General features: G+C 35.2%; 1 protein-coding gene across 1 annotated transcript in view; it reads left to right on the forward strand.

Annotated features, from left to right (window-relative positions):
• LOC148953021 (unextended protein-like) overlaps nucleotides 1-24,038 on the forward strand; it is a 122,294-nt gene that overhangs the window by 78,373 nt on the left and 19,883 nt on the right. The window contains exons 5-10 of the mRNA XM_089087848.1: nucleotides 488-659; nucleotides 11,390-11,584; nucleotides 13,692-13,838; nucleotides 18,766-18,897; nucleotides 21,482-21,615; nucleotides 23,572-23,704. Of these exons, the coding sequence (XP_088943974.1) occupies nucleotides 488-659; nucleotides 11,390-11,584; nucleotides 13,692-13,838; nucleotides 18,766-18,897; nucleotides 21,482-21,615; nucleotides 23,572-23,704 (913 nt within the window). The remainder of the gene's footprint in view (nucleotides 1-487; nucleotides 660-11,389; nucleotides 11,585-13,691; nucleotides 13,839-18,765; nucleotides 18,898-21,481; nucleotides 21,616-23,571; nucleotides 23,705-24,038) is intronic.

The raw sequence follows: 24,038 nt of genomic DNA on the forward strand, positions 1-24,038 counted from the left end.
GGGTCCCAAAAAAAAGACTAAAATGTGAATAAAAACTAGATAATCGTAATAGATTAACAATAAATTCATGGACTTATTTATTAAAAAAGAACTGAAAATAGTTATGAGTTGCTACTTCTGGGCTTTTTATTTAATCCAATTAATTGTATTTAATTTGTTACTTAATTTTTTTTAATTCTAACAACTTTTTGGTACAGAATTCTAGCTAAATTCTGCTATCTGATAGTACAGTTAATAGGGAACTACCACTAGGTCGGAAAAAAAAAAGAATCGTCTAGAATAAAAACTGAACAGTTGTCATCGAATAGTAATAAATTCCACATATTTTAATACCGAAAAAGCACTAAAAATAGTTTCAAATTACTTCCTTTGTGGTCGTAATTTCATCCCATTAATAGCATTTAATTCTTCATTAATTTTTGTTTAGTTTTAACAACTTTTTTTCTGGTGTGGGCTTTAGATTAAATTCTTTTATCTAATTTTTCAGGTAACAGAGAATTACCACGGACTCGAGAAAGAGGAAGTAAACATTATTGCGGGGGCTTTAGAAATGAAAAAGAAGACTGTGGCGGATGTGATGACAAAAATAGAAAACATTTTTATGTTGTCTGAAAGTGCTATATTAGACTTTGAAACAATTACTGAAATCGTCCATCAAGGTAAGTTAGGCTGGTTTAGAAAAGCGTCAAAAGTGAGAATAAATACATAGAATTGGGGTTAAAACCCATACAATTATGTTATAATTAAAAAGTAAAAAACAAGAAGAAAATTAACGGTAACATAATTAAAAAAAGGGGAAGGGGAGTGTACAAAAAAGAAAGGAGAGGAAAAGAAGGGTATTACGTTAATGTATTGTCAATTTTGTTGCTATTATGTTTGTTTTTTTCTTAATTATAGTACGGCTCACTGTTACGCCATCTATGCAATACAGCTTATGCATTTCAAAATACATACTCCGCGTAATAAATACCGCAAGATTCGCGAATGACTTTTTATTCTTTAAGTATATGATAAACAATCGCTTTCTGGATAAACTTTCTTCAATACTTTAAAGATAAGTTAGTTGATCTAGGTCAATGAAACTTTCAGAGATTCTGAGAGATATTGTCACCTGGCTCTACTGTATTAAAAATTTAAGACAAAGATTATCCGGAAAGCAATTATATTCCCTATGTTTGGTTGGCCATTTGTTGTATTGTATAACTGTATCTCGGAGTTACTCGGGACTAAAACGGAAACCTCAGCAATAATTGGTTCCGGAATAAGGAGTACAGACTATGGCTTTCTTTAAAAACTATTCTTGTACCATGTGTTCTTCTTTATGTAAAATCTTTGCCATAAAGGACGTGTGGTAAAAATGGGTAAGAATTGACCCTCTGGGCATCTATATGTGATCTGACTTAGTAATACTCGACTTATATCTCATTCCACCAATTCTTGGGTCTCTTGGAACCCTTATAAGAAACTGGCTTAGTCATGGGTATGGAAGATTTAGCTGACTAACAGAATGGATTTCATATTGGACTCAGTAGCATTAATATCAGAATTATTTGATAAAAAGCAAAAATCAGCTTCCTTCAAAATTTCCCGAAACTCAGGCCAATTCACTTTGGAGTTGTTAAAAGTTGCTATGTGGGGTTTGGGAGAATAAGCATACATTTCGAATTAATGTTAGAATTGCAGAATGATCAGATTGCAGAGAGGGAACCTTTATCATCTGAACTTGATCATAATATAAAGATGGACGAAGTAGCAAGTCAATAGTAGAGAAAGTATTAGATCAAATATTATACCGGATTTGAAAATTGAATGGAGTGAACATCAAGGTATCTCGAATATTGGACAGAATATTCTCAATCCCTCTTCCTGCTTTGTTACTATAAGCTATTTGTTCCCAAAGTGGGCTATGTGCATTGAAATCACCAAAGATAAAAGAATTATTTCCTAAAAGTTCAGAATCCAAAACCTTTTGGATATCATTGTTTCCACATGGATTATACAATGATAAGATGACTACCATTAGCCAGGTTAAGTATAATACCTACGTTATCAATTTCATCCCTGTAAAGATTTAATGGCTGAGGGGAATGAGGGATTGAATCACGAACAAAGATGGCAACTCCTCCTCCCTTTCTATTGGTAGATCTGGCATTCCTGTAGCACTTGTAGCCAGGTATTTTAATTTTCTTAGACTGATGAAGATTGGTCTCTTGTAGACCGATAATATCAATTTTATACTTAGATGCATAATGAATGAGATCACCAAGTTTATTTGAATTAAGAGAGATACAATTCCACTGTAGGATCTACAGTTTAGTTGCGCTGGGTTGAGTTGAATAGGTGACATGCTCTATATTTGGTGAGAATTGAAGATACGTCCTTTCCTATCTCATCAAAGATATAATTAGAAAAGTAGTATTTAGCAATATCTTTAGTTAAAGTAGCTTTTAGGGCTTTAGGCAAATTTGATTGGATGATTTGATCCACTGAAGCTATATTTGATTAGTTTTGTCATATAAGGACCATCTCTATTTTTTGCAGTGTTTGCTTGAGTGGATATATTAGGTGATGCTGCCACTCTTGCAGCCCATGATTTCTGACTAAATCTAGGATTTTGGAGGGATGGACTTGCTTTGATTACATTAGGGAGATCAATACCCTGCTGAGGGATGGATACCTCAATTGGAGATAACTAAGCCTGATTTTGGTTATTTTTGGGAGTGCATGGCCAAGGGTTGGGTAAAAGGATTGAGGTTGCTTTCTTAGCCTCATTAATTCTTGGAGATGATGGTCCTTTGGAAAGCTTAGCAAGCTCCATAGTAGCTATAGGAGATACGACATTTCCTTGATGGGCTTTCCTTAAAACTTATGGCCCGTTGGATATATTTAGGACACAAATTACGATTTGTAGAATGGTGGTCACCTCCACAGTTGATCCATTTAGGAGCTATAGAACATCTAATTTCACTAGAAACAGGGTGATTACAAAGGCAAGTGGGGCAGATCGTATCAGAGGAAGAGCAGTACTTAGATGAGTGACAAAGCTTAAAAAAATTTGGGCATTGAATAGACTTTTCTTGGTAAGATTTGTAAGCTTTAGGTTGACCAAAAAAGAACAATTAGTCAAACTGGGTCCTTACTGGTAAGATAAAAAGGACACTTTTACTGTTTAGTAGCCATTAGCATCTTGCTTGCCCATTCTATGGACTTCCAGGATCTCCAGCATTTCTCCCTTATTATTCATGAGACTATCTTTCAGGTCTTCAGTTAATAGTTCGATCGGGACATTATACATAACTACTTTCTGTGTGTTTTTTATAGATGGAGTCCACTATTCATAGGTAACTGGTGTATTGCCAATTCTTTTTTTGTTACGAGCTTTGCAGGCTTTCTTTCTGTCTTGGAACATAACTGTAAGAGAGCCATTTCTATTAACATTCACACCTAAACTACATCTTAAAGATTTGAATAGATTCATTCTAACGTTAGAAATGTTTTTGGTGGTAAACACTTGGTCTTTTACTGTAATGGTGAAAAAAATGATTGGTTTGTTCTTCAATTCCATAGCTGAAACTGAGTTAGGGATTTCTGTTATTTCAGGAGGGCTTGTGGAGGGCTTTTGGCGTTTCTGTTTTCTAATAACTGTCAGAAAATCATCATTGAGCTGGGAATCATTTTTCGGTTTTGGGGACTCTGAGACTGTTATCATGGTGTCATTATGGCTGTCATCACTAGAGATTGAAGATACAGCAATGGCATTGGCAGCTATGGGGATGTCAGCTTCTGAATAACAATTTGATGGTTAACCCCCTTCTCTGAGGGGGCTAGAAGAGCTAGGATACATACAGTTAAGGAAAGAAAAATTACAAAACAAATCCTACCCACAATAAACTTAAAGGAAAAAGCAATAAACTACTTCCCAAAAGAGATGATAATAAAGGCTTAATTCCGATCACCGAGGATGAAAAAGGATATCAATAAAATAATTTATTTCAAATATCCAATTTCTTTTTTTCTTCCGCCGTCGTCAGGCTTGTTTGAATTTGAATATGTTGCCGGTGAAATTCAAATGAAAACGCTAATAGAGATAAAACTGTATTCATTTATCTGAAAACTGAAAAACACAAAACTCTGAATTACCTCTGTACGGCTTCGATTTTGAAGGAAGCTTGCTTAGCTGTGTTGCATTGATTCCTTATTGGGGTGGGGTGGTGGGTGAGTTCTGAAAGCTGAACAAGGTTTGGGCCTAATTGAGGACCATTTTAATATACATTTTCAGATGTCGTTAATTTGAGCTTTGCCTGTATCACTATTGAGGCCAAAATCATTCTATTTATCAGATTTCTATTGTCTCTTCAAATTGTTGCGTCCAGGACTCTGATAAAACTATTAAATCTCTGGTGTCACTAAAAAAGCATAAAGGGAGGGGTTTTCCTAGCCAGTAAAACCCGTGTAAAAACCAATAATAAATAAATGAATCATTGTGTGGGCAAAATGTATAATTTATTTATTTATTATATTTTTTTTTCTGACCAAGGCACTTCGTAGAGAAGGAGTTGTCTCAGAAACTTCGAAAGGAGCTCATTTGATTGAAAATTGAAAATTCTAGCACCCTTTGCAAGAGTAAAAAATGAATGGAGGACAACCCCCCCCCCCCCCAAACGCCCCTCATTTTTTCTAAAGTGTCTAGTCAAAATTTGGAGATAGCCATTTTGTTCAGCATGGTTGGAAGTTCCAGTAATTAGCCTATATCTGTGGGGGTGACCACAGGTTTATAAGTTTTACTAGTTCCCCATTATTAACATATAAGATTTTTATGAAAGGGGTGGTCTTATTAAGTTCAGAAGGGCTCATTCGATTGAAAACTAAAAGTTCTAGTGCCTTTTTAAGAGTCAAAAGTGATAGGTCCACGCCCTTCATTTCCCAAAACAACCCATTCAAAATTTTGAGACAGCTATTTTGTTCAGCATTGTTGAAAGTTCCAGTAATTATGTCTTTGGGATGTCACTCCACCCCCACAGTCTTCGGGACAAGGGCTGTAAATTAGGCAATTCGTCCATCATTGACATATAGTATATGTTGTTGAGACAGGTGGGCATGTTTGACCTTTAATTTCCAAAATGACGAAGTGAATTCAGGCGAGCCTTTCAGAGAATGTTTTGGGGAGGGTTGGACTCAATAAAAACACGTTATGTGCATAGGGGTTGCCAAAAGGGTGTAACTCCGGAATGACTGAGTATATTAATTTGGAAACTTTCAGGAAATGATACGGCAGATGATCATTTGACCAAACAGACAATATTTGCACGCTACTATTGCTACTACTGCTGCTACTACTACTACTACCACTAAAGCAACTGTTTCTGTAGCGAGTACCACAAAGGCTGAGGATAACTGAAATTAACGTCTGAGGAAACGTTGAGGAGAAAGTTGAACTAAATCAAAACATACTATGTGCATACAGATTGCTAATACTGGCGTTTCATCAATATTCTTTTTGGAACGGCTTACTGTATCAAGATGTAACTTCTGCGGCATTATGAGGGAGATGTTTAACTGACCAAAAGGCAATATGTACCTGCTACTACGGCTATTAATGCTGCGGCTACTACTATTACTACTACTACTAATGCAAAACTATTACTGCTACTACTGCTCCTACTACTACCAGTACTACTATGACATTAGTACTATTAAGGCTGCGCGTATGAAGGTGAAAACTTGACTGAATATTGATGGGGAATTTGAACTAAATCACAACACACTATGTGCATTCAGATTGTCAAAAGGGCGTATCTCAGGAATGGATTTGGATATTAAATTGGAACTTTCAACAAATGCTTTAAGGGGAAGATGATTTGACCAAAAGGTAATATGTTCATGCTACTACTAACACTACTGCTACTGTCACTGAACTGCTCCAGCTACTACTTCAATTACAACTACTTGTAAGGCTAATAGTATTAAGATGAAAAGGTCATCAAAAAGGCACATCTGCAATATTTTTGGAACGGCTTACCGTATAAAGATGAAACTTCTGGGATATCATCAGGGGGGGGGGGGGTGTTCAACTGACTAAAAGATAGCATCTAAATACTAATACTGCTATTAATGCTTCTGCTACTACTGTTACTACTAATACAACACTACTGCTGCTACTACCTCCCTTACTACCACCACTTCTACTATGATACTTATACTATTGAGGCCAATTGTATGAAGGTAAAAATTTGAGAGAAAATTAAGAGGAATATTAAGAGGAACTTAACCAAAATACACTTTGTACATGCAGATTATCAAAAGGGCGTGTCTAAAGAATGGATTTGGGGTTTAATTTGAAATTTTTGGAGAATGCTTAAAAGGGAAAATCAATTGACCAAAATGCAATATGTTAATACTGCTGCTGCTACTAGTACTTGTTTTATTACTATTAATACTACTACTAGTACTGCTAATACTACTACTATGACTACTATTACAACTATGCCTAAGGGTATGAAGATGAAATTTTCAGGGAATATTCAGGGAATTTTCAGGGGAAAGTGAACTGAATCAAAACACGCCGTCTGCATGCAGGTTGTCAAAGGGGCGTATCAGTAATATTTTAGTAACAGTTTTATTTGAAGTTGAAATCTAGAGGGTTTGCTGTAGGTGATGTGGAACTAACCAAAAGACAATATTTGCATACTAATGCTTATGCTTCTACTCATACTACTGCTACAACTACTGCTATTTTGCACTGCCACTGCTACTACTGATACTAAAGCTACAACTACCACTTTTAATTTTACTGCTGCTACTACTACTGCTACCACTATTAATACTGGAACTGCTACTGCTGTTCTTAAAGTTAAGGGGATCAAGGCGAAAAATTTTGAGAATATTGAAATTGTATTGAACTAAATCGGAACACACTTTGTCCATACAGGTTCTCAAGAGGACGTATCAGCAATGCTTCGGGAACGGTTTATGAAATTAAGTTGACACTTTCAGCGTGTGTTGCGGGGGGAAATCGAAGGAAACCAAAGGTCTTATGTGCATACTGCTACTAATGCTACTGCTGCTACTAAAACTATTGCTACTCTGCAAGCCGAGTGTATTAAGGTGAAGCTTTCAAGGAATATTTAGGCGGATGTTGAACAAAATCATAACGAACTATAAGCATGTAGATTATAAAAAGGATGACACAGCAATATTCTCAAGAACGACTTACATTATTAAGTTGGTCCTTTTAGGGTTAACTGTGTCGGATTTTAAACTAGCCAGAAGGCACTATTTTAATTTTTTAGGTTTTTGAATATTTTTTTTTTACTTATATTTTTTTTTTGCATTAACTGCGTAGCCACTGGGAATGCCAAGTTATTAAATTAATTTACTGGAAACTCATCTAACGACAACATTAAGAAAAAGGCAAAATGCTGGACAAAACGCTAAAGGACAAAGCCTGTGTCTTTGGTGTTGCAGCAGGGATGTAAATTTCGGTGTTCTATCTATTAAACAGTATTATAAGTTTTATCTATTAAACGGTATTCTAAATTAGAATAGACGAAGCACGTGAAGTGTAAAAAACAAAACATGGTAATTTTGCTAACTCTATTAAAATACAATTTAACTTGTAATTTATACTCACACACAAGGCTATCGCTGAGACTTCAAAAATACCCCAAGATTCACTTGCGGAAAATTCTGAAGGTCTGGGAAACTCCAAAATTCCTGAAAAATGGTAATATATGCACTTAGTACACTTTTTAAAAGGAAAGTTTGATATAAATATTTTTTCCAAGATCCCAAGCTTAGGGTTAAATTACAATATCTTGGTGGAAATCTAAGGGATTTATAGTATGATCAGTACCACCAGTATGTGTTCTTTTCATTATTATTTTTTTTTTACTGTTTGTTTTATGCAGTTAATCGGTTTTGCAAATGAATCTTGCCTCAGATTGTACAAGGGAGCATCCTTTCAAACGTATACTTTTGAGCTGCTTTGCCGAAAAGGTAGCAATTATTTCAAATTCTTTCGTTCTCGAAAAGTGTGTTCAGTATTCGGGGTCGATCGGTTTAATACCTGTGCCTGGGGTTAAAACGTCTAAACCCTTTATTTTGTCCGAAATCTTTTAAGGGAAGGAAGATATAGGCCGGTTTTTAAATACGGGTTAGCTTTATTAGTGTTAATTAGTATTTTTAAATTGCGATCCTTCCATGTAATTTTGTAGTCATGATTGCAGCAATAGATGCAACCTTGTAAAGAGTGAACCACAGCCTATACTAACCGAAGACTAAAAAGACACGTTTTTAAATAAATTCTCAAACGTAGAAGAATTCACACTTGACACTGATTCATGGTACTATTAACAAACAGTTTGCGGTAACGTACCGTAAATAAGAAAGGACTCGGGCCTATAGTAACCGAAAATCTAAAAAACGGAATTTTGATAACAATTGATACATCAAAAAAATTGGCTTTTATGCTGATTCAAAATGTATAAATTCGTTATATTTCATTTTACCCATCAAAGGTTACGAGCTTGATATTACTTGTCTGATTTTTGAAAAAGGGAGGAAACCCCAAACAGTCAAGCGATCTTAATGAGAATCACACTATCAAATTCAGCATACGTGAGTACCCTTCTGTACAGGTTTCAAGCTCATATTTACCAAAAATTGGAATTTTGTCTTTTTTGCCAGAAGAAAAACCACGGATTTAATGGTCCTAGAAGATTGATAGAGGGATCATTCGAATGGAACTGAAAAGTTTTAGTGCCCTTTTTAACTGACCAAAAAGATTAAAAGGCAGCTAGCACCCATCCCATGCCATTTTCCTCGAGAGAGAGCAAAATTGTATGATAGTCATTCGATTCGACCTAATCGGTGTCCAATAACTATGCCTTTGGGGATGACAAGGTCCTACGTAAACCCTGGGGAACGGACTGTAATTCACGCTGTTTGTCGAACAATGTTTTTTTTCTGGTATTTTAACTTTACTTAACTAATAAAAAGAAAAATACCTGAAGTATACAAAACAATTATTAGAGTAATTAAAAGAAAATCTCAAGATACGGCAGTTGACAAATTACATGTTGACAAATCGAAGTTGACAAATTACGGCAGTTGACAAATTGCATTAGACAAATTACATGGGAGATAAACGTTTTTTTATATTCTAATTTTCTTTAAAAGATAACTTTTAGTTATTTTTTTGTTAGTACTAAATTTAACACAATTTCCTAATTCAACGTCGAAAGTAAGAAATGAATCGGAATGACGCTTTCTTAATAACACAGGGTTTTATAGGAATATTTCCCAAGGGTCTTATAGAATAAGAGGGTTTCCCAAACAAATCCGCAATATACTATGACGGAAATATATACTGTAACCTATTTCCACAACAGAACCTACAAATCGCCCTTTTTGGATTCATTGCCATAAAAAAAGGGACAGTTTTTAAGAAAAATTTAAACTAGTTTTCTAATTTTCTAAATCTTTCTAATATGTTAATTGAAATTAAATTTGCTTCTAGACTTGAAAACTGGAACGATAATATAGGACACCAAAGGAAAAAATTCTGTGTGGAATAAAACATAATTTATTCTTCTAATAAGTAGTAAGGCTAAGGAGAACCAACAAATTGTTTCAAATAAGAGAATTCTAAGGTTTGGTGTTTTCTTGCCATGTCTCAGCCTATTTTTGTTCATATCGGTTGCATTAATAGCTGTAACCAATGCCGTATCCCAGAGGAGGGTGTAATCGAATGTAGCCGTTGTTAAAGTTTTTTTGCATTGTCTGCCATTTTGTGCCGCCAAATGCCATTTCCTAGAGCAAAAAAACTCTTAAGATAGCCAATCAATTTTATATGGTTTAAAACACCAAACAGAAGGGTTTTGATCCCTCATCTTGACAAACCCCAGCAGAGCGGCTCTTTCTGCCATTTTGTGCCATTAAACAAATTTTTGCCCAAAGGGGGTCCAAAATGCAAGAGAATGGGATTCACGGTTAGCTATAAATTTTTTTTTACAACCCAAAACTGTTTACGGAATATGTTTAGCCCCCCTCCCACCCATCTTTCTTGACATACCACAGCAAAGTGGCGTTCCTTATCACACTGTGTCAGAAAAACTTAGTTTTTGCCCAAAAGGGTAAAAATACCAGAAAATGCAAATTCTAACAGATCCAATCGACTGTTCATGGTGGGTTAGGGGGGTTTTAGGGTCTAAAACCCTAAAAGGTTGAATTTAACCCCTATCTTGAAAAACGAAGAAAAAAGCTTTCTTTTCAAGGTAACCTGTTACTATTATCTAAAATTACAGATCCCTGAGGGTTGGAAATCTTAATTATGGCTGGGCTGGGTATGAAAACGCATTACTATGGGTGTTTCCGCTAGTTCTAGATGAAGATCACATTATTAAAAAAGAAAAAATCAGCTGAAAGTAAGGAGCAACATCTAAAACTCAAAACAAACAGAAATTATTCCGTATATGAGGAGGACTGCCACTTCCTAAACCCTTGTTCTATACGCTTAGATCTTTAAGGTCTTTAAGAATACTTTTCATTCAAATTCGTTAACCCTTGTGTTTGAGCAATCTTTCTTAAAATGTTTTACAAAAAGGCACAGTTTAACGTAACGAACGAGGGCCGAGGAAATGAATTGATTTACATAAGAAATACTTAAAACTGTACATATTTGACACAATGTATTGCATTTTTTCGAAAAAATTTGAGCAAGGACGAAAAACGAGCTTTACTACTGCTTGAGCAAGATCCTGAATGCACGCTTTGAATTTGAATTTTCTTAGTAAGTTCCTCAAGGATTTCATGAAAACCTTCAGAATAAATGAACCTTGTACTTAGCTAAGAAGAAATAGAAGTTTTCCGTTTTGGTTAAATCTAAACAATTTTCTTACATAGTAAATACTAATTTGTGCTAGTCCATTTGTTAATGGGCGTGTTTTTACATTTCATGTTTCACGTAATTCTAATATTTCTCTGCTTAAATCGCTGCTAAGTTCGCATAATCTGCTTCATTTGAAAATTTCTCAGCAAGTTTTCAAGAAATTTGCACAAATATAAACAACTCTGGTGTTCCCAATGATGCATGATATTATGCCTGACTAGATAATATCTTATATTCGACATTGTATAAGAACATCATGAAAATGAAATGTCAAGTGCCTATATTTCCACGATTTTGTGCTATTTATACCCGTTAATGCCCTTAAATTGGCTGTATTTTTAAACTTGTTATTTTAGCAAATTATCTATAAAATAAGTAATCAATTAAGTTCTTGTCCACTGATATATTTTGAAAGAGCATTTGACATTTTAAAAAGAGTAAGACCAAACGCCTTGTCGTATAGGTGTTGCATATATAAATTTAGTTCTGTCTTTCTTTTAGGATATTCTAGAGTTCCTGTATATGCTGAAGGGGACCCCAAGAAAATAGTTGGCATACTTTTTGCGAAGGATTTGGCTCTTTTAGATCCTGAAGACTTAGTACCTATCAATCGCTTCTGTCAAATGTATAAGCGCGAGCTGAATTTTGTGTTTGACTATGTCACTTTAGATGTTATGTTCAGAGACTTTAAAGAAGGTGAGCTTTTCCATTGTATCAGCAAGTCCATTAATGAAGGTACAAGAAAAAAGGTATACAAGAACAAGGAGGGGGAGTACACAGCCTACGTTGATTGCGTTGACTGGTTTTATTGCGCACCAAAAGTTGAACCAGTGATTGACGCAAGAAAGAAAAGTTCACTCGACAAATCGCTCAAATTCGCCTGAAAATGCGAACTTATAAAATTCACTTCTCCATCTGTTTTTTTTTTTTTTTTTCGTTTTTCTTTTTTTTTTTTCAGACCACATTTAATTTCTGTGTATCTGAAAGGTTTGGTAATTTAAAATTACTATTTTAATGATTCATTTAAGAGTATTTTAAATTATTAAAACTGACTCACCCCAAACAAAAGTCCACCTACGTAGTAAGAAATATTTTTGCAGAACAATCATCAAACAGGACGTCGGGGAAATGAGATGTTAGGGGGAAAACAGGATCACTTAATATAGTGATAAGCAAACTTGTCTTGGTCAGGGAAAAATATCGCTAATATATATGCGACAAGCCTATGGCTTCCTCCTTTATTGAATAAAATAAATAAATTTACTTAGTTTTATCCCTTAACTAGTTGAAATGTAATGATTTTCACCCAATTTAATGAGTATCCGAGAACATGTTCTAGTATTAGGCCCCCTTACCCTGAAGAGGTTGGATTACACATGAACACCCAAAAGGGACAACTAGGACAATAGTTTTTGCTACTTATTTAATGTGTCTAAAACTTGACCTTCACTTCATGTAGATTTAGTGATGACAAAGATTTAGCGAACCCCTTGTCCTTCCTCACACAGAAACGGGATCAGCTGAGCTCCCAGAAAACACAACAAGGCGCTATATCTTGCTTAAGTCGTGTTGTGATCTGACGGCGCCTTCTTTAAGACATGATGACAAGAATGTAGTTCGGTTGAGATTTGACAACCTTCTGTTGTTGGTTTCCCAATAGATCCCCATCGCTTTTCCTCATAGAGGTTGGATTATATAGAATAGAATAGTAATTTATTACTAAGCAAACTCTCACAACATAAAAACTCACAACATGAATAAAAATGAGTAAAAAAGCACACAAACATAAGTACATAAGTAAAATGTAATTAAAAGTAAGTAATATAAGTAAAATGAATAAAAATAAGGGCAAAGTAAAAACATAAGTACATTATAAAAACACACAGCGAGGAATCCAAGTGGCCTGTCAAATAAAAATGAAAAAAAAAACACACATTAACAACATACATGAGACATTAACATGATATATTACAATCTTGATTTAGTTATTATTTCAACGAACGCTGGTACAAAGCTCTTTCTGTAACGCTCAGTTCTTGCATAAATAGAATTTAGAACCGGGATTACCTGTGCTTTTGATCGGGTAAACGGGTTTTGGAGGGCAACGAGGGGCTGGGAGTATACATTGAAAGCGTGGGTTACGACGCAGATTATTTCAGAAATTGGTACAAAGCTGGTACGGGTATTGGTACGGGCTGTCAGGGTAGAGAGGTGGAATTCTTTCAGGAAGAGAATGTAAGGCCCTTTGCCCTGACCGTATATAATTCTCAGGGCTCTCTTCTTGATAATTTCTAGACTATTGGACTGATCCACCGAAAGACCAAAATGCCACACCGGGTAAGCATACTCAAGCTGTGGGCGAATAAAAGATATATAAAGGCGAAGAATATGTGATTTTGGGCATGAAAATTTAGCAAAGAGCTTAAGGAGAGACAGAGATATAGGGTCTCTGTGAGGTAATCTATTGCACCTACTCTTGAGCTCCCCCAAATTTTGTTGAAACCTATTAACCCTTTCTTGTATATGTTTTAATAGCAAAATATAAAATCGCCCTCGTTACCTTGCTTAAAGAAGTTGGATCCATTGATGGTCTCTATACTATAATTTAATAATATTATTGCTATAGGATTTCACAAGCTCAGCCACCAGTCACTAAAATGTCTGAACCTCTCGCCCCTCCAGGGTGAGATTTTGCGATTTTGCACAATTACCTAATGATTTGACTGAGAAAAAAATATAGTTAAAGCTAGGAACCCGTGTGACTGCTACGATGGTTTAAAATGCGCCTTAATATCTTTTCTAGGTTCGAAAGGTCACATGGCGTTTGTTCAACGAGTGAATAGTGAAGGAGAGGGTGATCCATTCTATGAAACCATTGGGCTGGTTACCCTTGAAGATGTAATTGAAGAGCTTATCCAATCAGAAATCATAGACGAAACTGACGTTTGGGGCAAGTGTTTTGTTTATGATATTGAAGTACTGTGATTGCCTTAGTGATAAATACAATACCATGATTCTCAAAGGGCAAAAAATCATATTAGAGTGATAGCCTCACGATATATGCGGTCGTTTTAGTATGAATTAACCGATTTTGTGGCCCTAGTCTTTGCTATTATCAGCTGTTTTTTGTATAAACGGTGTAATGAAGTTTTTTAGGTACTACCTCTGCTTACAGGGTGTGTGGAAGCTCATCCCTGGATAAAGCTCTTCGATACCTTTTCATTCGTCCAACTTTCGTGATGATGATACTATTTTCTCTATATTTCTCATAGTTTTATTTAACGAATCAATTGACGTGGTCTGTTGCTTTCCTTAATTTTAGATAAATAAGTATTAAAGCTACATTGCCTCCATCATGACAGACAAAAGCTCTCAGGGTTTCAGCATGGACTTCCAGATGACATTGCTTTAGGTTGCTAATTCCTTGAAATAGGAAAAAAGAAGCTCAAAAGTGTTTTCAAATTCTAAATTGTACTGTAATGAGAGGCAACACCCCGTCTCCTTGCTCCCTGCCTGTACCTTTGCCCTGGGACCTATCTAACATTGAGCCCTTGGGTATAGATGTATTGTGTTTTTTTTTCTTGCTTGAAAATTACTCGAGCTGCTAACCTTATAAGTTTCCAGGGTCTATAGGTTGAATCTTTATTGCAAAAAGTTTTCTTTGCAGCGAAACTATAATTCTAAATCTGGCTTAAATTTTCTTTTAGTCTCGTGGGCTCAATGCTTCCAGCCTAAGCGCACCAATTGCAAAGAGTGATGATGCTCGACTTACAAGTACTAAATTGCATCTTTCTTAAGATCAGACGATTCTAGTTCAGCATTGATCGTAGCGTTGATTAGTCACATTCGATTCAAGATTGTAATGTGCCCGCCTTTTTAATATTCCCACTCTGTTAATTAGAGCTGTAAGCCCTATAGTAAGGTTTTTAAGTAAGGCGCAAATAGCAAGCAAATAAGGCGCAAATAGCTAGAAATTAGTTAAGTGAATTTTATTTAGTTAGAGTAGGGTTCATAAATCCATCAAGGAGGAAGTTTTCAATTTTAAGTCGCTTGATTGTAGAAGTATTCCGGTTTCCGCTTTTTGTTATTCTCGTTTTGGGAAATTCTCTCTAGAGCTACTGAATTTAGTATTTTGATTTAGTGTTCTGTCAAAATGTATTATCTGACCCCAGTCAAGTCAAAATCCTTTTCTTTATTATTTTTTTTTACAGTAATTTCACAAATACAATTTAAAGCTTACCAGTTGTAAACGATATTAAGCTGAAAGGGATGTTTTTAAAAATTTTAATCTTTTTTAATGTAAAGAAATAAAAATGTATCCATAAAAATGTAGCTGATCAGAGCCCTGAATTGGAAAATTTACGCGCACGCGCATGTCCCGTATTTAGATTTATTTAGATTATTGTCATGTATAAAAAATGTTCATTGACATCCCCAATATAATTGGGAACTTTTGACCTTTATTTTTTTAGTAGTAGTAATATTAATTTATTTTCAAAAACCAGAAACAAAATCAATTGATAGCACACCAAAGGTGTCGCTTGCGAGGGTGTGCTACTAACTAAAAAGAAAAATTACAACAAATATGCGGTTTAAGGAAATCTTCAACATATCGATTTTAAAACCTTGATGTAGTAGTTAAACATTCCTTTTTAAGTTATTTTGTGAGTTTCCCAGGCAAATACCCTGACAAAGATGGACTGGGCATAAAAAAGGGAGGAGCTGTTCAAGTGTTGTGAGATGGTTAGGGGTCTCTATTCTTTCATAAGCTCTTTTCTCCATCCCTATCCCAGAGGGAGAAACCCTGCTTGCTTGACGTCATACTGATACTGAGATGTAGCTTTCACCTGATGTTCCTTGTACTCGCAGCAGGACCAGGTACTTTCCGCCTCACCTTTTTCCTAAAATTCAGATATTTTGTGGGAACTGAAAATTTTTCTAACGAGAATCGTGATCGAAAACGGTGCTGTAGAGTAACCTTAAGGAGAGTATAGCCTCATAAACGATGATCCTTCATCCTTCAGATGATCCTTCAGGTTTTTTTTTTGTTGCGTGGGGGGGCATATTATGGTTATGGTATTTTGAGGCATAAATACGTAATGAATTGTAAGTAATAAGCTTAATATTGCTTATGCAGAACATTGACTTTTGTTGATGGGAGCGTGTTGCCAAGTGTGGAAAACCATGTAGTGACCAAGATGGACACAAGCTTGCTCAAAGCCTCTGTTCGACTGGGGGTTTTCGGGACTTCTTCCTGTCCGGTTTTAAGCCGGCTTAAATGCTTTGTGTAGCCTTGAGAATACGTTATTAGACCCTTACGTGCAATTTACCGCGAGTCTGGGAGCCTAGGGTTAAACGAATTCCCACGAAATCTGAATTTCCGATGCAATATGAGGGGAAAATGCCTGATCCTTCAGCAAGTAAGTGTTGGTGGGACCCGTTACGACGTGGAATTTAACGACGTTGAAAGAACAATTAAATTTTTTTTTTATTTAGGTAGGGAGGATGAGGCACATAGGCAGGGAGTGGAGCTCCTGATGAATCAATAGTGCCCAAGGAAGGTTTTCAGTCTTTCTTAGGTTAGGAAGGTATTAATAATATAATTCTATTTGCTCACTTTATGACCAAAGTGCAAGGTATCAGTGATAGTCATATATGCCCCTGTAGAACCGATTGACAAAAACGGTAGTGAATCATATGAATTTTACATACAGTTACAGGAACAAATAGACAAGATCCCATGTAGAAGTATGGTATTTTTACTAGAGGATTTTAATGTTGAGGTTTTAATAGGGATAGGTCGTATCCTAGCCAATATAAATTTGTTGCAGAAAAGGGAAATAGCAACGGTAATAGACTGCTACAACTTTGTAGGTACAATAATCTATTTGTAACCAATATGGAATTTCGTCATAAAATGTCCCGAAAGTTAATATGGTATTTACATCATGGGAACTTATTGATAATGTTGTTGTAAATCAAAGACTAGCAGGAAGGATATAGGGAAGTAGGGTATATGGGAGGGCTGGTATTGATGTTAAAAGTAAAACTCATAATGTAGTAGTGTTTAGAGTTTGTTTAAAGCTGAAATTTAGGAAGATTAACAATCTTCTGACTAGTTATGACATCAATAGATTCCAGATTGAGAATTAGAGAAGAAGAACATTTGAATATAAAGTAAAGAGTTTGGAATTTGACAACGAAAAAGATGGATGAAATAGGTTTAGGAAAATAATTTGCGAAGTAATAGAAGATGTCTTAGGGAGAAAATATAGAAACGCAGCTAGAAACGTTAACGAAACAGCTTTGAGCTCGGTAGAAGAGAGAAAAGATTTGTACAAGAAGATCTTGCGAGAACAAAAGGAAAATTAGGGAAGTAGAGCAGACATTAAAGTGTCAATTAACAAGATGGGGAAGGGGCGTGGGAGCCACCATGGCTGCGGGCAATCACGCAGCTGGGAGGAGTCGTTGTGCTTGTTTCTTCTCACTGATAAAATTACTGAGAATCTGTAAGATCCAGCCAGACGGCAAAATAGCAAGATCTGGTATTGGCATGTCGAAAAATTCAATGGAAGTAGTCTGGACTTTCCCTAGTTAAAGTCAGGAACCAGACTTCGGTGTTAAAAAACCGTGTTAAACAAGACTTCGGGAATGTGTTGAACCGTGATAAACTTGTTGGATATGATGTAGAAAACAATGACTTTTTTGACAATTTCGAAGGGAGAAAGATTTAATTTGCAAGGAGGAGTTAGAGACAGCGCTAAAACGACAGGAAAATACTAAGGCATCAGGTGTCGATAGCGTGGTAAATGTACTTTGAAATTTGAAAGGTGATAAGAGTGAGTGTGGTAATTACAGTGGCATTTGCTTGATATCTGTTGGAAGCAAATTAACTAGTATGATAGTACCTATTATACTAAGATATGGTGTAGGTAAATTTTAAAGAGAAGAACAGTGAGGTTTTAACAATGGAAGAGGGTGAGTTGACTAAATTTTTACTCTTAGACTAACAATTGCAAAGTCCCTGGATCATCAAACCTCTTTAGTCCTCAGCTTTATAGATTATGAACAGGCATTTGATTCAACTGTGAGAAAAGTTTTATTGGATACTGTCTTTGCATGGTATACCAGATAAGTGCATTTAAGTGGATAGTGCTATGTACGAGAACAATAGGGCTGTGATTAAAGTAGGAAGTGAGGTTAGTCGCTGCTTTCGTGTCGGATTAGGAGTAGTTAAGAAGGGTCGCGTTCTATCCCCGTTTATACGTACAATTTTTCACAGCGGTGGATTAGTCAAAATATTGTGCTGATTTGGCTGACTTGTATATATTTCGGGGAGGGGGGTGACTAGTGAAATATTCTTGATTAAACTGAGCACAGTATGACCCTATAGCACTTTTAGTGAAATTATGTTACGGATTTGGCTAACTGGCTAAGATTTCAGGAAGAGGGAAAAAAAGCCAGCAAAAATATTTTTGATTGATATGAACACTACAGGGCACTTTATGAAAAACTGTAATTTCATTTTGTAAGAACCCAGGCCCAAAGTACCTTCTGCCCTGGTTGAGTACGCGTATCAACGAAAACGAGAATATAGAGCTGATACAGTTTGGATTTCATAAGCCTTTTCCAATGCGTCTTATCTTGTTAGTGACACTTGATAAGTTCTTATTTAAGAAATTGACTTCCTATTTAGGAGATTGTGTTTCTAACTAGTAATAAGAACTATTACTTCGTCTGAATCACTATGGAAAAGTATGAAACCAATTAAAACATAGATACATTCTTGATGCTAAGTACAGCAGAAAGGGCGTATAAAATTTAAGAACAAATTTTTTTTAGATTAGAATATATCAAATTTTTGTTTAATTTTCTAGAAGACAACAGACACAAGAAAAGACTTCTGGCTAAGAACGTTGAAGATTTTCCATTTAATGCTCAGAAAAAAGACCAGATATTTTTCGTGAATCCACAATTGCAATTGGCTGCATTTCAGTTTTTATCTAACAGTAAGTACCTCGTCTCACATTATCCTTGTTGTCCTAACTTTGAAAAAAAAAGAAGAAACATACACACCAAAATTGGTTTCTCCATGAGAAAAAAATATGAGAAAACCTTAATGTGTCATTTTTTGGTAGGTTTGATAAAATCTCATTGTGAATGGGCTTTAATCTTTAATCTGTGAATGGGCTTTAAGCTCTTGCGATAACCTGATAATATTACGCCAAAATTTTTAACCATTCGGATTTATCTCCGTGGGTAAAAGGAAAATAAGGAAAGATACCCTCTCAGAAAGGTTGTCACAGCCATTCATTTATGCTTGCGTGCTTTCTATTGTCGTTTCTTTTCATGGATTTACCTTTTCCCCATGAATTTGCCATGTAATTTAGGTCGGGCATTGACTGCAAGAGATCGTTTAGTTAATAATAAAATACAATTTATTTAACAGTTTTATCAGGTTTAAAAATCTTTTTTTGTATTTTCATCCGTTAATGTAGTTTTTGGTTCAACAGACTTGGGCATGTGTCTGTAAAAAAATTCACAAATTTTCCGAGAAAAGCTTTTTGGCCGAATACTATATAAAATGTCTGATATAAAACGACAGTTTTGGTATCGTTCGATAACTGAGGTTACGTTTCATCCACCACCTAAATTATATTTTTGAAATTTGCTTTGCATTTTTTTTTAATATTAAGAAATATGCTGAAAAAGCATGAATAACACGCAAAAATACGAAAATATTTCTGTTTTGAAAGAAGTTTTGATTCTTCTCTTAAAAAGAAAATAATAATTTCATAATTCTTGTTTGGTGACTGAATAGATCTGAACTTAATATTTTCGGTGATACAAGGTATCTTGTCTTTTTAGTGCACGTTACAAGAGGGGGCTTGTCGGAAAAAACGGATGTTTCAGAGGGAACTTAAACCTTAAGTGGCTATAGTTTTATATGAGCGTTAAAAAGGATATTTAGATAAAACCGACTTCTTTTTCAGTTTCGATTCCCAAGATTTTTTATTTTACAGGGGTTTGAAGTTTGAAATTTCAAAGGTATCTCCGTCACCGCCTGAAAGGAAAATGCGAGCCTTCTAGCGTTTGAAGAACCAAGAAAAACTTTTGATCATTTAACACTTTGACTTCAGTAATTCTGTTATTTAGCATATACTTCTCTTGCTTTAGGATTGTAAGGTTCGCTTTCGTTGAGTTTCAGTTCTGTCGATGCCTCATTGAGTGCCTTTGATTGTTGCTTTTTTTAAAGGGCAGTTTTAGACAAACCATTTGATTTTATTGTTGATTCCACTTATTTCACATTTTATCCTTTTGTAATTGGTCTTGCGATATTGACGTCTCCCACATTACCCAAGACATCGTTGACATTGTTGTACCCAACTAAAAGACAACAGTGCTTCTCTCTTTTTTTTCTTCTTTTTTTACTGTGTTAAAAGCATCTAATGGATGATCATCTACTGGTAGTGCCTGAAGAAGCAACTGTGCTTCTTTGGAGGGAGGCGGACTTTGTACAAGATATTTTCTTTTATTTAGTTTAGACATATACGGATAAAAGAGGGGTGTTCAAACCCGTATCAACAAATGAAATGATATCATTTTTATACAATCCTAAAAAGAACTTATGCCAGATTTGCCTCACTCTCACTTGGACTATCTGTTTTGGCTTTTTTCTACAATTAGCCATGGCTTGATGCCCCTAACTACTTGTTTTTAATTCAACTATCGAATTTAATGATTTTTTGATAATTTTTGTGTTTATTGTATTTTGCCTGTTCTTTAGCTTAACCTGATTTGATCGTGCGTACTATGTACCAAAATGAAGCCAAACAATCGTAGCTGCGTAGGCGTATTTTGGCATATTTTTACCCGCTATCACATTTATATGAAATAAGTCCGTCCGGCCTTTTCGTTTCCTCAGGTCTAGCGGTCTGAGATTGTGTGGATAATACAACTTCTGTCCCTCCTCTCTTGATTGTTTATGTTTTTTCACTTATGAGGTAATGTGAAGACAAAGCCCGTTGAATAATCGGTTATTAAGACCCATTAGGTCACATGTGCCCCCCCCCCCCGTTTTGCTTCGGATCCGTTGGTAGAGGTTGATGTTGTTACGCAACTTAAATGGTACTAGCTTCTTGTGTTGTTGGCTACCTGCGTGTAGACAGTCTCAGTGTCTCTTAGAGGAACAGGCTTTGGGCTGGTTTGAAGCCATATCTTGCTCAAATGTCTTTGTGGCCAGATTTTTCGAGAAGAAGAAAATAACCAATACCAAATACTCATGTGAAAATTAGCAAAAGCTTATTAATTATTTTTTTTATTGGATTACCTCTTCACAAGAGCATGTAAATATAAAATTTATATTTAGCATAATTTCTATCTTTTTTATGTTAGATTTATTGAAAGTTGTATCAATTCATTCTTTCTTTCTAAGGTTAGCTGTTATTTGATTGAATCAATTAGAATTTGTAAAATTGTCAAAAGTGATTGATTGTGACCGAGTCACAATCTATAGATTCAGAGTTTTCATTTTTTTTCTTTAAGCTTTGTTTTTTGCCGCCAATTCTCACTGTTTGTATTATTTCTTTTCAGGTATTGAGCCTTTCAAGTTGATTTCAAAGAATGTTCTGAGACGTATAATCACATGTTCACCTATCATCCGCCATATAAAATTAAAACCAAAGCAAGCTGGGAAAAGTGATTTGTATACAGTGCTTTATACTCAGGTAAGTGTCTCTGTTGCAGCTAGATGTTTTTAAAAGAAACTGTCGAAGGATAATATTGAATGCTGTTCGATCCTACTGTCTATAACTTGTTTCTAAATGAGTTTAAATTTTGTTTCGCCAGCTGGAGTTAAGTCGTCCTATGGAAAAAGAGGTCTTCGTACGGTCGAATATTCGGTTTACATCTGTTCCAATTTAAAGCTTACACCCGGCAGAATAGTTCTTCACAAGGCTGTTGTTCAAGCTTATTGATTAACTTCCAGAAAGTCTCCAGTTGTTTCCGTTAAATTTTTGCTGAAAACTTCGGCTCTGCTGCTTCTCAACATTTTTAACGACTGAGTAATGAGTAAAAAGACTTCAAAATAAATATTTCCTGACAGTATTTCATCATTAGTCTTTTAATTGACAGATATTGTTTTTAACATATCTAGCTAACGTTTCTAAATCTGCTCTCAAAAACATTTAAGGGGTTGATTAGTCCAGCTATAGTATAACAGATAAAAGTTTCTAATTAATTATCAAGCAAATACATAGCTTCACGGAGCTTTCTCGTATTTTTAATCAGCAAGCTCAAAAACCGTTCATTACCGAATTTAGTTGAAATTAAACAACTGTCTGGGTTTTATGGACAGAGTATGTTTTCACTTTGAAACGTCATGCAACAATATTAGTGATAAACATTTAATTAATTAGGACGATTCCCAAAACAATCCCTGGATGATCCATGACAACACATCTTCATGTCTGAAGGCGGTGTGTGGGGGATTGCTGGGACATGTGTCCCTGGACTTTGCTTAGGGTTATCTAAAAATGGAAATTGAAAATCCTTGCATTACTCTTATTTTTCGTCTCCATTATTTGTGTTTTCACTCAGAATCCTACTCAGCTGGCTCAGAATCCCTCGTAGCCAATTTTGGTGGAAATCGAACACCGTTTGTCAGATTTGTACTTGGTGTGTTTTTATTTCTGGACACTCATGCTTCCTCTCAAATATTTTTTAATGATTCGTAAATAATAATTATTAAAGATCATTCCGTTAATAAATCCTATATGAATTTGAATTGATAATACGTATATGAGAAGTTGGGATGTTGGAGAGGGTACGGGCCTAAGAACTTTAACTAGGACCCTCCAATAGTAAAGATCAAGGGCACTTACATGACTCTGATTTTAGAGAGATGCCGCAAGTCCACCGGTTGTAAAATATGTTCTTCATGTTTGTGGACTTTGAATTTCTATATTGTACGGTTAGCCTTATATTTATTAGAGTAATCTCAAAAACCCATTTATCATTTTTGGTGAAATCCCTAGTTGTAAAATATTTACTTAATATGTTATGTATTTGTCATTCATGTATTCATCGTGGTAAATTTAAACATCATGTTAAAAAAAAAATATGCTTAGTTCGTTTTGATTTAAGATCATACTGCGATCCTAACCAAAGGGGGTTTAAACCAAAGCAAGGTTTACCAAATGGGGTCAGAGATGGAGCGTATGTACTGTTGGCCAAAAAGGTCAAAGAAGGCGCTAACGTATTGCAAAACAAAAGGGTTCTAATTCAAACAAAGTTTTTCTAAATTGATGTGCATGTTTAATGACAAAAATGGTGAAAGAAACGCGTTTGTCTGTTTATCTGCTAAATAAATTTTCAGAATTTAGCACGGGTCCTTTTCTGCTCTTTAAATCCTTGAATGATGAAAAGAATTTATGCGTACTTTCAGGGTTTTATAGCCTTATTTTTTTACTTGGCAGTACTGGCTGGGTGATAGGTTTACCCGGAAATTCCTTTAACTTTTGATCTAACAATTTTCTTTGAAAAAACAAAAAAAAAATCTTTCATTCCCCCTGGTCATTTGGACACCAGCTTGGCGTTTGTTATTGCTAACATTTCCTTCCTCCAAAAATAAATGCTTTTGTTTGCTTAAGTTTTTCAGTCTCAGTTCTGTTTCTAATTTTCAGGGCAAGATTGCAGATTATTTTATATTGATTTTAGAAGGCCATGTTGAAGTTACGGCTACACGGGAAAACTTGGTATTTGAATCTGGGCCTTTCTCATACTACGGGACTGGTGCTTTACTTTGGTCTCCTGGAGGTAATAATTTTTGTTTCTTTTCCCTCTTTATCGTTTTACCATGCAATGCCCATGTCTTTGTTTACAGTTCTTTGTTACTTTTTTGTCAATTTCATTTTTTGTGCTGTTTTTAAATTTTAACCTCCATGCTTCTTATAAATCAAATGTGTTTCATTGGTTACGTAAGTTAAGAATTTCAGAAGTAGATCTGACAAATTACAGTTGTTACATTTTTATTTAAGTTATAACGTTAAATCACTACGATATTCCTTAAAACTAGTGTTAATTCCAAAAAATAAAAATAAATTTTTGCTACTCTTTTTTCATAGAAGCCAATTGACCCCCAAGTCCATTC

Source organism: Artemia sp. Qi Xiang Cuo, chromosome 4 (genome assembly GCF_049724085.1).
Source record: "Artemia sp. Qi Xiang Cuo chromosome 4, ASM4972408v1, whole genome shotgun sequence".
NCBI lineage: Eukaryota > Metazoa > Arthropoda > Branchiopoda > Anostraca > Artemiidae > Artemia > Artemia sp. Qi Xiang Cuo.